Source organism: Giraffa tippelskirchi, chromosome 7 (genome assembly GCF_054371585.1).
Source record: "Giraffa tippelskirchi isolate mGirTip1 chromosome 7, T2T-mGirTip1v1.2.pri, whole genome shotgun sequence".
Taxonomy (NCBI): Eukaryota; Metazoa; Chordata; class Mammalia; order Artiodactyla; family Giraffidae; genus Giraffa; species Giraffa tippelskirchi.
In genome coordinates this window covers 2749409-2763281 of record NC_137281.1, presented here as the reverse complement: position 1 = coordinate 2763281, position 13873 = coordinate 2749409, and the positions used below count along the sequence as shown (strand labels likewise).

Here is a 13873-nt window from a genome sequence, read left to right as displayed (position 1 = left end):
TCAATTATACAGCTTACCACCAAGTTCCCTGAGTGACTGACACAGCATCGCACACATGAGTTTTCCAGGTACAGTTCCTAACAGTAAGTGATCCTTGAATTATCTTCAATCCATGGTGCATCCACTCATTCTGAATACTGTCTTACAAGGAATTATTACCTAATGTTGCAGCTTCCCTGCTGATATCTTTAAGAGACCAAAAAGACAGCACTAAAGGAAGGGCATTTTCCATTTCTCTTTGCCTTTCTTTCATTCAGATTTCATTCAGAGACTATGACCTGCTGAATCTCGATAGGCTGAAATCCACGGACAGCAGATGGGGTGGTGAAAAGAGTATTAGGTGGTTCCCCAGGGCTGATGGAGCCAGAGTCACTTTGCATTGAGCCTCCACTGTTCTCAAACTGGGATATTTTCTTTTTGATCATCTTTCTCTCCTTGGCTCTGCAATTTTGAAACCAGATTTTCACCTGTCTCTCAGAAAGGCCCAAGCTGACTGCAAGCTCTGATTTTCTCTGAATGGTGATATATCTATTGCAGTGGAATTCCTCTTCCAGCTCCAACCTTTGATGATCTGTGTAAACTACACAGTACTTTTCTTTTGTCCTGGTTTTCCTAGTCACCTGCACTGTTTTGTGCATTATTTTTGTTTATCTGGCTGCATCAGATCTGAGTTGTGGAACGCAGTATCTTTTTAGTTGTAGCTTGTGAGATCTAGTTCCCTGACCAGGGATTGAACCTGGATCCCCTGCATTGGGAACCCAGAATCTTAATCACTGGACGATCAAGGAAATCCCTATTTTGATTTTTAGATTCCACATATAAGTAAAAACATACAGCATTTCTCTTTCCCTGTCTGACTTATTTCACTAAGCATAATGCCCTCCAAGTCAATCCATGTTCTCAAAAGCCAGGATTTTGTTTTTTTTAAAAAGCTGAGGGGGCTTCCCTGATGGCTCAGTGGTAAAGTATCTTCCTGCCATTGCAAGAGACATGAAAGACCTGGGTTCGATGGGTCGAGAAGATCCCCTGGAGAAGGGAATGGCAACCGATTCCAGTATTCTTGCCTGGAGAATCCCATGCACAGAGGAGCCTGGGCAGCTATAGTTCATGGGTTGCAAAGAGTTGGACATGACTGAATAGACTTAGCATCCATGCATTCAGCCTCATATGGTTAGTGGCACCATACTGGCTGTCTCAAACAGAGTATATTTCATCTTTTTATTTTGCCAACTAGCATTATTATTTTCTCATGGAAAGTATTTTATTTTAAATATAGTGGTGTGCACATGTCAGTCCCAAACTCCCAATCTATCTCTGCCCCCACTCCCTCTCTCTGGTAACTCCAAGTTTGTTCTCTAAGTCTACAAGTCTGTTTCGGTCTTGTAAATAAGTTTACCCTTGTAAAATGTTACTGAATAGAGGGGTTTTCTTTTATTGGTTTTGCTTTATTTTAAACTGAATAATTTGAAGACTCAACGGGCAAATTTTTTATGCTTTATTGGAATTTCAGAAAAAGTAGGGTGATCATGATAAGCTACCTAGTATGTGTAATTGATTATAGCATCTCCCCAAACAGTGAGATAGTTATGATAGAGTCCTAGAATAGCCAGGAGATATTAAGAGGTGGTGGGATTTTTGAAGACGATACTATAATTCTTGGACTCCACTGTTTGTCTCAGAGCTGCTGGGCTGCTTTGGAGGAGAAGGAGTGTCCATGGAGGAACTCCTGTAACAAGAGATCTAGGTCCTCGATTGTAACACTCTGTGTGCTCAGAGGATGGGGCCAGGTCAGGGCTCAACACCGTCTTGGTTTATGTTCCTCATAGATAATGGGCTCGGCGGAGGGGTGCATGGTGCTCAGGGGAGTGGGAGTGAACCGTCTCTTGGAGAGGGTCCCGAGGTCCAAGTGGGCGTATATCACGTCTTGTGCTGGAGAGTCCTGAGAGGAGAGAGGTGAGAATGATGGACTGAGACACGATCTTTGAAGGCTGGGACATTGGGCATTGGAGGGGCTCAGGCTATGGCAAGGGTTGGGGCTGGGGGGACTCACCTCCCCATTCACTGTTTGGTCTTCCTTGGGCTCTCCTTCCATGATGGCAACATCTGCAAATGGAAGAGAGTCAAGGCTCTTGGGGGTGGAGGCAGTTATTCCAGACCTCCATAACTTTGATAGTTACATCAAAGCCAGAAAAAGGCAGGGGTGTGCCCCAGGATGCTGCGCCTGTCTACTCCACTAAATGAAAAAAACAAAACAAAACATTCCATATACAAGCCCCACCATTCACGGACTGTCTCAGGAACCTGTGCAAACTCACAGACCCATCCTACATCTTCTGTTATGGACCATCCTCTTGTACATATCAGCAGATTCCCAAGATCATGTAGGGGAGAAAAATGGATGGTTGTAGTTGAAGGGAAGAACAGGGCTTGGAATGGCCCTGGTGGCCCAGGGATTAAGAGTCCACCTTCCAGTTCAGGGACCGTGGGTTCTATCCTTGGTGGGAGAACTGAGATCCCACATGCCTTGAAGCCACTATCCTCAATGCTGCAACTGCTGAGCCCGCGAGCTCTGGAGCCTTGAACTGCACCCAAGCACCACAATTAAGATCTCCCACACTGCAGCCAAGACCTGATGCAGCCAAGACTAAATCAACACATATTTTTATAAAAAGAACAGGGTTCCATGGGTCTCTGGAAGATGTTCCATCAGGGATTACAACAACGGAAATCAGTTTTTAACCTTCAGGAAGTGAAAACGCCATTCTCTGCTATAAGCCCACCTCCCCCTGGTTCAGATGACGCTGAACTTGCTTCTTCAGACTTACGATTTTGGGTAAAACACCAGCGACACACGAGAGCAGTGAGGATGATGCTGGTAGAGATGAAGGCTATGACAAGCCCAAGGACAATGTACCGCGTGCTGGAATGTTCTTGAGGAAGCTGTGCTTCTTCCAACAAGCAAATGGAAGAAGGTCTGGTTATTCGTTGTGTAGGCTGTGCCTCTACACACTGAATTTATTGTATCCTTGTGTCAAACTGTCAGCATCTCTCAACCTGATCAGTTACAGTCTCCACTTCCCAGGAGGTACCAAAGCATCCAGGAGAGATGCTAGCAGTGGATAAAGTAAAGAGACTGTGCAAGACCAGCAGAGGTCTGAACCAAGGTCCACTGGGCACCGATGCAGTTTTTCTCTGCTGCCCCATATGACAAGGCTTGGTGTTTTTGCATGAATGGAGACCTCTTTAATCCACAATACATTTCCCCCCTCCATCCATATGGCCCTGGGATGGAATCCTCAAGAAGATATGACACTTTTATTTATGACCTGTGGAATGCTTAGTTCATAAAACACTAACAGAGGAATAATATGTATATAAGGTGCCCCCTAAAATTCTCCCCTTGCCTCACCATCCATCACCAAAGATCCTGGCAGAGGGAGGGTAAGCATCTCCCTTAAGCATGGGGTCAGGTCACTCTGACCCGCTTTGTTCAATTTAGAAATTCCCATTTCCAGAGCATGAGAAGCTCAATGCCCCCTCTGGTTCTAATGCACACCACGGTCTCAAAGGCTGACATGACAGGGATATTGAGGAGCCCAAAGTCACAGAGCTGGGAGCTGGCAGAGCCAACACTCACACAGGAACCCTCTGTCTTCTCAGAAATTTGCTGAGATAGGACACCGTCTTCTTACCTTTTGTGGTGAGTGGATCCATGGTTGATGGGCAAGTACTTGTAGTGGATCCTAGGAGAAAAAAGACAGAAGGGGTGAGCAAGCAACCTTCCTCGCCCCACTGAAGGGGGACTGGTCTTTCTGGAAGGATGACCTCCTGCCTGTCCTTGACTCTGTCATCCCTCAGAGCACTGGTGGGGCAGGGGAGAGCTTCTGGCCCCTCCCTGTGAATGCAGTGAGTAGACCCTCCATCCTGGAGAAGGGATGGTGGAAGGAGGCGGGAAGGATATGCCTGGTGGTGAAAGACAGCTGTAAGCAAGAGACATCCTCTCTGCTCCGGGAATGAGTATCTATGCTCCTTAATTGGGAAATCACCTGTATGTCAGAGGTGCTTCTGGGAAAACGTTAAGAGTAAGGAGCCGATGCAATCTCTGATCCTCCCAAATCAGCCCAGCCTCTCCTCCCCCTGGGTCTACCTTGACCCTTTTTATAATTTGCCTGGATAGACAGGACTGTGATGTGGAGCATCCATACAGGAGGTGGAAGAGGGTTGAGATGCCATCTACCATCTCTCTTCCCCTCTGGTTCTCATTGCCTCTATTTCTCCAGAAGCCCCAAAGTTCTCTTGACACCAGCACAGAACCCTTGAGAGAGCTCTGTGATACAGTAAGATGTTATGGAAAAACCCAAATGGCCTTTTTGGCCAATGCAATGTGATTTAGTGCATTGTGAAGCATGGGACTCTTCCTGTGGTTCTTGCAGCAAGAATACTGCAGTGGGTTGCCATTTCCTCCTCCAGGGGACCACGTTTTGTCAGAACCCTTCGGTATGACCCGTCCATCTTGGGTGACCCTGCACGACATGGCTCATAGCTTCATTGAGTTACACAAACCCCTTCACCACGACAAGGCTGTGATCCATGAAGAGGAGATAGTGAAGGACAGAGGAGTCTGTCGTGCTGCAGTCCACGGGGTCGCAAAGAGTTGGACACAACTTAGCGACTGAACAGCAACAAGAAAGCATGGGACAGGAAGAGGTTCCTCACCTGTGACAGACAGGAACAGGGGGTCGCTGGAGTCTGACCACAAGTAGGGAGAGCGAGCGAAGGAGCCGTAGCAGCTGTAGACCCCGCTGTGGGCTGGGGTCCCAGGACCCAGGGGGAACTCTGCCTGGCGTGCTCTGCGGGGGCCCCGCCCTCCAGCGAGCCGGTGCCCCAGGTTCTCTCCCTCCCTGAGCAGATGGAACTGGTCAAAGGCGCGCTCGGAGCTGCAGAGCAAGGTCACGTTCTCTCCCGACCTCACCACGGGGCCCCCCTGGGCTGAGAGAGAGGGTTTCTTGGACACACCTGGAGGGAAGAGACCTTGATCTTAGAGCACAAAGTAACTCTAGTCCTAAATATAGGACTAAAGCTCCAAGTGTGCAACAAGAGAAGCACTGCAGTGAGAAGACCGCCCACCACCGGGAGAGAAAGACCCACAGCAAGGAGTACCCAGCGCAGGGACAAATTCAAACATAAGTTTCAATATGGGGTGCCATTTAAAACCCTTTCTAAAAAATAAATGGTTTTTAAAATGGAGTGTCATTTAATATCTTTTCAAAAAAGAATATATGTATATAAACAACTGAATCACTCTAAAGTACAACAGGAATTAGCAACATTGTAAATCAAGTAGACTTCAACAAAAATAAATAAGAAAAAAGTACTTGAAAAATCAATGAGATGTGAGTTCTCTTGAAAAACGGAACCTACTAGCTACTGCTGGGACCATCAGAAAACATGGTATTGACCCAGAAGAAGATATTATGGAGTGGAAATGGCCAGAGTCTCACAGGAACTTTGACCACCTCATTCCTGAGGGAGTGTTCAGCACTGCGCTGCCCACCCCCAGGGGCTGGAAGGGACTCCTTGGTGGGGAGGGGTCAGGGACCACTCCTCCCTGTTTGTGCAGAAGGTCGCGTTAAACCACGAGGCTGAGCAACTTCAGGGTGTCGACATTCAACTCAATCACCCAGGGGCCAGACTGCAAGGGCGTCTGGTACCACAGTGTGCTCCTGACAGGGGAAGGGAGCTCTGACATGAAACCAGGAAACCAGCCCCTTAACCAACCATCATTGGCTGCCTGAGCAGGGAATGGCCCGGGTCCCTGCTCTGGTACATTTTCCCCACTGCTCGTTCTTTCACGTTCTTGCCCCTTCCCTCTGTCACCAGCTTTGTCTTCTCTTTAGCACACGTGTTCACACCTCCTCTCTCTCTGGTTTGTTCCCTCTCTCGAGTTTGTGAGTGTCTCTGCACGCCTGGCATTCTCTCCCGGTACTGATGCTGGGCTGGACCCCAGACCTTCTGTGACACAGAGGGCAGAAGGGACTGGTCTGGCCACACTCACCTGTGATGACGATGTCCACGGGGTCACTGGGGGCTGACCACTCATAGGGGGAGTGGCTGAGAGAGCCGTAGCATCTGTAGGTGCCCACACTCACCGAAGTCATGGGGCCAATGAAGAAGTCAGCTGGGGCATGCCCACCCGTGAACATCTCCCTATGTCTCTGGAAATGCCCTCTGCTGTCTTTTTTCTGCAGTATAAACTTGTCAAACAACAGCGGTGAGTGACAGCAGAGGGTCACATTCTTTCCCGTATGCATGAGGGGGCCTGGGTGGGCTGAGATGGAGGGTTTTGTGAACACACCTAGGAGCAAAGAAGTTGTGAGCTTCAGTGAGTCACCCCGCCTCGATGCTTCCCCTGGCATCTGAAGGTGTGAAAAACCTCCCCACGAACCAGCAAAGCCAATTGCCTTCCTGTGGGCTCTGTCGCACTCTCTTTAGCCTTGGTCTCGGGCTGTGGCTCCTGCGTTGCTGTTTCTCTGTGCTCAGGACCTCCAGCCTCCTCTGTGTTTATGCTAAGCCCTTTAGCTGTTGGATCTGCTCTCAGCTTCCTGCATGCATACTCAGTCGTCTCAGTCGTGTCCGACTCTGTGTGAACCCATGGACTGTAGCCCGCAGGCTCCCCTGTCCATGGGATTCTCCAGGCAAGAATCCTGGAGTGGGCTGCCATGCTCTCAGCTTCATCCCATCCCTAAACGCATGGTAGGGGGCTGGGGTGGGTCTGAGGATGCGCACCCTGGCTCCCTTCACACTCATCTCCTAGAACGCGGGCGATGACTGGGAGGGGATTGGGAAGGAGGTGGAGATAAAACGGAGCATTTCCCCATCTGTGACCCCCCCGTCATGCCTCTGGAGACTCCTGGGACTCCTTCCTGGGGCTCCAGCTCCTTCATACGGGATTACAGCTCCCTACTGGGTGGTAGGTGCTGGATCAGGGTCCCCCCGGGCCTCCCTGCTGGCAGGCAGTGGCCGCATCCTGTCTAACTAATGCCTAGGGAAGTTCCTCCTTCCTTCGCTGGGGCACCCCATCCCTCTATTCAACACCTTGAGTTTAAACTCTCAGAGTGGGTTCTCTTTCCCTGGTTAGGTCCTGGCTGGGACTCCTGAGGAAGTTTTGGCATGCACTGGCATGTGGACCTAGGATAGGATTGCCTGCAGGCACGGCTGTCCTGGGCTGGGCTGGACCCCTCCTACCTGTGACCACAATCTGCAGCGGGTCACTGTGTACGGACAACACAGAGGAAGACCGGTAGGATCCAGAACACATGTAGGACCCGGCATGTTCTCTGGTCACCGGGCCAAGGGCGAAGGCGTGGGAATGATATCTCTGGACCTCAGGCAAACTGGTCCCATCTCTTCTGAACAGTCTGAAGTTATCAAGTGGAGAATGGGAGTGACACCAAAGAATCACAGTCTGTCCTAACGGAACCACGGGGCTTGGCCAGGCTGACAAAGAGAGCTTCTCATGTCCACCTAGGAGAGAAGGAGGCACAGGCTTTGAGAGGAAAATAGGAACGGTCCCCTCTCCCCACCGCCTCCGTGGGCGCTTCCCCTTCAATTCTTCCAATTGTCCTTCCCCTACAGTGCATGACCCTGATGCTCAGGGACATCTGGTGCTTGGGGACAGACAGAGACACGTCAACCCAGGATGGACATCACAGAGATTCTAAGAATATGATTCTTAGAAGAATCACTCAGGAGAAGAATCACTCCTTGGGTTGACAAAATGTTGAAAACCTTTCTCTCAAAAGACAAAACACTGGAGATTCCCAGGTTGTCCAGTGGTTAGGACTCAGCACTTTCTCTGCCAAGGGCCCGAGTTCAACCCCTGATCAGGGAACTAAGATCCTGCAAGCTGCATGATGTAGGCAAAAGAAAACAGCACAAAACAACTGATGCATGGATAAGAAGGGAACGGACTTTCCTGTTGCATTTGTTGTAGCTCAAATGGTAAAGAATCTTCCTGCAATGCAGGAGACCAGGGTTCAGTTCCTGAATTGGCAAGATCCCGTGGACAAGGAAATGGCAACCCCCTCCAGGACTCTTGCCTGGAGAATCCCATGGACACAGGAGCCTGGTGAGCTACAGTCCACAGGGTCGCAAAGAGTCGGACACGACCGAGAGACTAACATTAACACAACTAAGAAGTGAAAAAGCCACTTGACTGAAAAGAAGGAAGTAAACCATGAACTTTGCTGCTTTGTTAGTTAGCCTACATCAAATGAGTGACAAGGTCCAGGTGGCCCTCGCTGATGACCAGACCCTTCCCCTGGGGTCAGGTCTAGCGGGCGGTCCTTCAGATCCTGTGGTTAAGGGCCAGTTGGAGATGCCATGAGCCACCTTGTGGGAGAGGGGTCTGTGGGGTGCAGCCTCTTGCTCCCCTCTCATGATAGAAATGGCACTCAATGGTCCTAGCTCCCGGACTTCACACTGTCCCTTCAGGTCCAGAGTCCAGAGCTGGGCTCACCTCTGGGGAGTGTGAAGATGAGTATCAGGGTCAATAGGAGGACCTGGGATCCACAGGACATGCGGCTCTCACTGTACTGACAGGGGTCTCACCCTGGTCCCCCAGTGTCATCTGCATCAACCCCAGCTTCTCTGCTCAACACAGAAATAAGGGATGGGGCGGACTCACCCACAGCGGCCCAGGTCCTCAGACTCACACAGAATCCTGGAAGGAAAACCCCGTCAGAGATGGCTCGTCCCGGTGGACCCCACGTTCCTTCCACCCTCATCCAGGGAACCTGGTCAGTGGTGTGAGGACCCCCCGATTTCCACCAGAACCCTCTCCTATCGTGTCTTTCCGGGCTCACCTAGACTCAGGAGGCTGAGGAGCATGGGGCACATGACTCTGCTTCTGTGAGACAGGAGGCAGAACTGAGCAGAGCTGACCGGCTCACAGGATGCGGAAGGCGGGGGGTGTCGTCGGTACCGGCAGCCTGGTTCATGTCACATGGGAAGGCGGCCAGCCTCGTCTCACGCCAGTGATGGGGGTCTGACCTGAGCCACATCTCTGAGCCTCACGACCCGAGCGTCACTGTTTGCTTCCCTAAACACTATAAACGTAGGAGGATTCGAACAGGTCTTGCTGCCTTTAGGAAGTAGTAATGGTGATCCAGTATATAGCATGCAGGATGCTTTTCCCCAGCTCATGATAAATGTCATTAACCCTAACTCTTTGCAGAAGAGAAATCACATGTACCCGCCTTGTGTCTCAGGCTCAGTGAAGATTGCCATTGAAGACTCATTAATAGAGACTTTTACTCTGCATTCTTATGAGAGGAACAGACATGCATATTCTGGCTCTTCGAAAATTTTTAAAAATTCTATATTGTAATATATATGATTAAAAAACCAACTAACTGTGTTAGTTTCATGTGTTCAACAAAGTGATTCAGTTACATATACACATGCATCTATTGCTTTTCAAATTCTTTTCCCACTTAGGTAGTTACAGAATATTCAGTGGAATTCTCTCTGTTATACGGTAGGCCCTTGTTGGTCATCCATTTTAAATACAGCTGTGTGTATATGCCAATCCCAAACTTCTAATCTAACCTCCCCCCGGCCCTATCTCCCCTGGCAACCGTAAGTTCAGTCTCTGTGAGTCTGTTTTGTAAATAAGTTCATTTTTTTAGATGTCACAAATAAGCAATATCATGTGATATTTGTGATATTTCTCTGACTCTTCTTCATCTGAAATAATTTCTTGGCTGTGAGTGGACACTTTTCACACACGACACTCTCTCTGTCTCTCTTTCTTCCTCCCTTTCCAATCCAAGGACCACACATGTACACAAAGATAATGTGTGTAAAGATGACTGTGGTGTTTTTTTGGGAGGAGGATTTGTTTTGCGTGAAAAGGTGGACAAGCTTGCTGACTACATACTCAAAAGAACACAAAATATGTCAAGTAGAGACTTCCAAGCTCCACAATGCTTGAGTGAGAGGTGTGTCCACAACAGTCAACTCGAAACAGGGACAAAATGGCCCAACTGTTTCGGGACTCCAAGGGCAGACATACACCCGGTTCAGCTGTTGTTCATAGACAGGAAAGAACCTCAGTAAGGGCAGTGATTCCACACCATTTTGCTAGAGGTGGGGGTTGTTAACATTAGTGATGCTCCCTAAGTAACATGGTCTCCTCTTGATCATTATGTATGAATGGAGTAATAGTACAGTCACCCTTCTTAAAATTTCCTTTCATTTAGTTAATATCATGTTTCAGAAGTGATCTGTATTCTTTGTCATTTCGGTTTGTGCATTTTTACTTCCATATAATAGTTCATTGCAGATATATAAACCACAAATTTTTTAAAATTAAGAAAATTTTTTGAAGTATAGTTCATTTCTGCTGTACGGCAAATTGATTCAGCTTGACATATATATTCCTTTCCGTTATGATTTATGGCAAAATACTGAATAGAATTCCCTGTGCCATACTGTAGGACCTCATTGTTTACCCCTTTTATGTGTAAATAGATTTCATCTGCTAATCCCAAGCTCCCAATCCTTCCCTCCCCCTTGGCAACCACAAGCCTGTTCTCTATGTCTGTGAGTCTATTCCTGTTTCATTGATATGTTCCTTTTAGATTCCACATATGGGTGATAGCACATGAAAACTGTCTTTCTCTTTCTGTCTAATTCACTTAATATGTTAATCTCCAGGTCCATCCATGCTGCTGCATATGGCATGATTTCATGTTTTAACTGTCTGAGTAGTGTTCCATTCTCTGTGCATATAGGCATATGCGTCTTTATCCTTCATCTGCCGATGGACATTAGGCTGTTCCCAGGTCTTGGTTGTTGTAAGTTGTGCTGCTGTGAACATAGGGCTGCATGAGTCTTTTCAAGGTATAGTTTTTTTCCAGATATATGCTCGGGATCAGAATTGTTGGATCACATGGAAACTCTGTTGTTAGTATTTTTGAGGAACTTCCATACCGTTTTCCACAGGGGCTGCACCAGTTCATGCTCCCCCAACAGTGTAAGAGGGTTTCCCTCTTCTCCACGTGCTCTCTAGCTTCTACGATTCACCAACTGTTTAATGATGGCCATTCTGATCGGTATGAGGTGGTACCTCATTGCAGTGTCAGTTGGCCTTTCTCTACTAATGAGCAATGCTGAGCATCTTTTCATATGCCTGATGGCCATCTGCGTATCTTCCTTTAAACCACAGGCATCAATTGTGGGAGTGATATCTTTGGATTTTGTCTAAAATGAATGACACCTCTGCTAAAGTCTCATGAATGTGCTCTGATTCCAACCTCACATTGCTTGTCATGGGACAGAGTGATGAGGTCTTCAGGAAAGGAATAGTGACTTTATTTGGAAAGCCAGCAGCCCGATGAGATGGTGAACTTGTGCCCCAAAGAATCATCTTACCTGAGTTAGATGGGCTTTTTTGGAGGGGACGGATGGTCAGTGTTTATTGAATATAAACTAATCCTAGCCCATGGGGAAGAGAATTCCAAGGAGAAGAGAGAACAATATAGATGAAATACCCACCTGTGAACTCACACTTTCACACACACACACTCTAAAAGGGAGGAGGTGTGGCTGGTTGTTGCCATCTTTTGATGAATTGATTAGTGGCGGCCCTGGGTCTTCATCGCTGTGCACAGGCTTTCTCTAGTTGTGGAAAAGGGGGCTGCAGGGGCTTCTCATCGCCGTGGCTTCTCTTGTTGTGGAGCACCCGCTCTAGGCACATGGGCTTGTGGCCCACGGGCTCAATGGCCCTGAGGCATGTGGAATCTTCCCGGTCCCAGGATTGAACCAGTGTCCCATACATTGGCAGGCAGATTCCCAACCACTGGACCACCAGGGAAGTCCTGTTGCAAGCTTTTTTTCCCCTTATTTTCCCCTTAATTTAAGGACAACTACAATATTGTTAGTTTCTGCCATACATCAACATGGATCAGCCATAGGTATACTTGTGTCCTCTCCACTGTGGAAAACATTTAAACCTGGAATCCTTTGTTCTCAAAGCTGTCCATGCAGGTCTGTTCATAATGTCCCTCTAAGCCACGACAAGACAAAAGGTTCCGTCGGTTCTGCCCCTTTTTATCTCTTTACGAATGGGAGAGTGTTATACCTTTCAAATTCAGAGCTTTGAGAATAGTCTTAGTCCCTCAGTCATGTCTGACTCTTTGTGATCAAATGGGCTGCAGCCCACCAGGCTCCTCTGTCCGTGGGGGTTCTCCAGGCAAGAATGCTGGGGTGGGTTGCCATTTCCTTCTCCAGGAGGTCTTCCCAACCGAGGGATCGAACTCAGGTCTCCTGTGTTGCAGGCAGATTCTGGATCATCTGAGTCACCAGCGAAGCCCACCAGTGACATAATGCGATTCAATATTTCCTCCGTCAATTAACATTGCCATTGTTTTCCATTTACTTTTAATGTGGACATGCTGGGATTTTGGCACCATGCTTTCACTATCAGTGTAGCATAACACTGAGGTGGAATATACCATAAATTTTAAAATAGAAGTATGAATACAATGCTAGATTTCTAATTAAAAATAAAAGATACGCAACAAGCAACAAAGATTTACTGTATAGCACTGGGAACTATAGTCAATATTTTGCAATAATCTAAAATGGAAAATAATCTGAAAAATAATGTATGTGTATTTGTATAACTGAAAATCACCTTGCTGTGGGCCTGAAACATTGTAAGTCAACTACACTTCAATAAAATATATACACTATGAGATTATAAAATGGAACTAGTAAAACAAATAAATTTAAAATAAAATGAAAGAAAATGAAGTCATTCTGTCATGTCCAACTCTTTGCAACCCTATGGACTGTAGCCTGGCAGGCTTCACTGTTCATGGGATGTTCCAGGCAAGAATACTGGAATGCATTGCCATTTCCTTCTCCAAATAGTGCAGGCCAACTGCAGCATACTCCCTGATGGTCTGTGTACTCACTCTCACATTCCAACTCAGCATACGGTGTATTCACACTGGCAGCTTGAAGCTGCCCAAAAGAGTCTCAGATGGTGGTTTGTGGAAGGTCCCTGGAAAGAAGTCAGAGGCTGAGCCCAGGGACCTCCCCTCCCCTCACTCCCCAGCTCAGCTCAGGAGACCGTCCAGGTTTCACCAGCATCACTCTAGGATCCCAGTGCCTCACCTCGCTCCCCACTGAATTCCCAGGACTCAGGTGAGACGTGGGTCCTGGGAGACCCGGGAGGACTCACCTGCAGGGTTCAGGGTCCTCTGGCCCAGACTCAGCCCTAGAAGTGAGACATTTGCCACCAAAACTTGGGCTGATTCTCTCCCTGTCAGGATTCCTGGCCCCTCCAGCTGCCCGAGCCCTGAGGTTCCAGTGAACTGGGAGGAGGGTGGGTGTCCTGTGCCCCCTGCAGCTCCCTCCCTGTCCTCCACATCTGGCCAAGGCAGAGAAGCGCAGAGGGGATGGAAGGCATGTCTGCAGCTCTGAGCGCCCCAGCCGCCCCGCCCCCGCCCTGTACAGATGAGACCACAGGGCCCTAGGGGATAAACAGGATGTGGTCCCTGAGGGGCTGCCGCTGCCCCTTAGGGTTCCCACGGCTGTGGACCCGCAGCAAGGGGGCGGCCCCTCCGTGGACCTGGCTCCAATGTCTCCAGACGGGGCTCAGGAGGCATCTAAGCCCAGACCTGAGGTCTCACCTTTTTCTCTTTCTGCTGGGTCTGACCGCCTGCTCTAGAGGGTGGGACCCAGGGTCTGGTCCTGAGTCAGCCCCTGACAGCCTGGCTCCAACTAGGACTCAAAACTTTATTTTCCCAGTCCCCTCCAGAAATGGAATTTACTTCTCATCTTCAGTCAGTTCGTAAATTAT

At 48.4% G+C, this 13873-nt stretch overlaps 1 protein-coding gene across 5 annotated transcripts; it reads right to left on the bottom strand.

Annotated features, from left to right (window-relative positions):
- Positions 1-1480: 1480 nt before the first annotated feature.
- Positions 1481-13495, bottom strand: LOC145512178 (putative killer cell immunoglobulin-like receptor-like protein KIR3DX1). Of its 5 annotated transcripts, none has more exons than XM_081505805.1 (10): positions 13253-13471; positions 8865-9107; positions 8687-8722; positions 7246-7524; positions 6056-6355; positions 4717-5016; positions 3693-3743; positions 2826-2948; positions 2051-2103; positions 1481-1939 (listed from the first exon to the last, which is right to left on the bottom strand). In XM_081505805.1, exons 2-10 carry the CDS (start codon positions 8896-8898, stop codon positions 1796-1798), a joined length of 1320 nt encoding a protein of 439 aa, XP_081361931.1. In that variant the 5' UTR covers positions 8899-9107; positions 13253-13471; the 3' UTR covers positions 1481-1795. The 5 variants fall into 5 exon arrangements, with proteins under 5 accessions (XP_081361931.1, XP_081361934.1, XP_081361933.1 ...); XM_081505808.1 differs by lacking the exon at positions 8865-9107 and adding an exon at positions 12984-13072 and having other exon boundaries at positions 13253-13356; XM_081505807.1 differs by lacking the exon at positions 8865-9107 and having other exon boundaries at positions 13253-13495.
- Between the last annotated feature and the right edge of the window lie 378 nt (positions 13496-13873).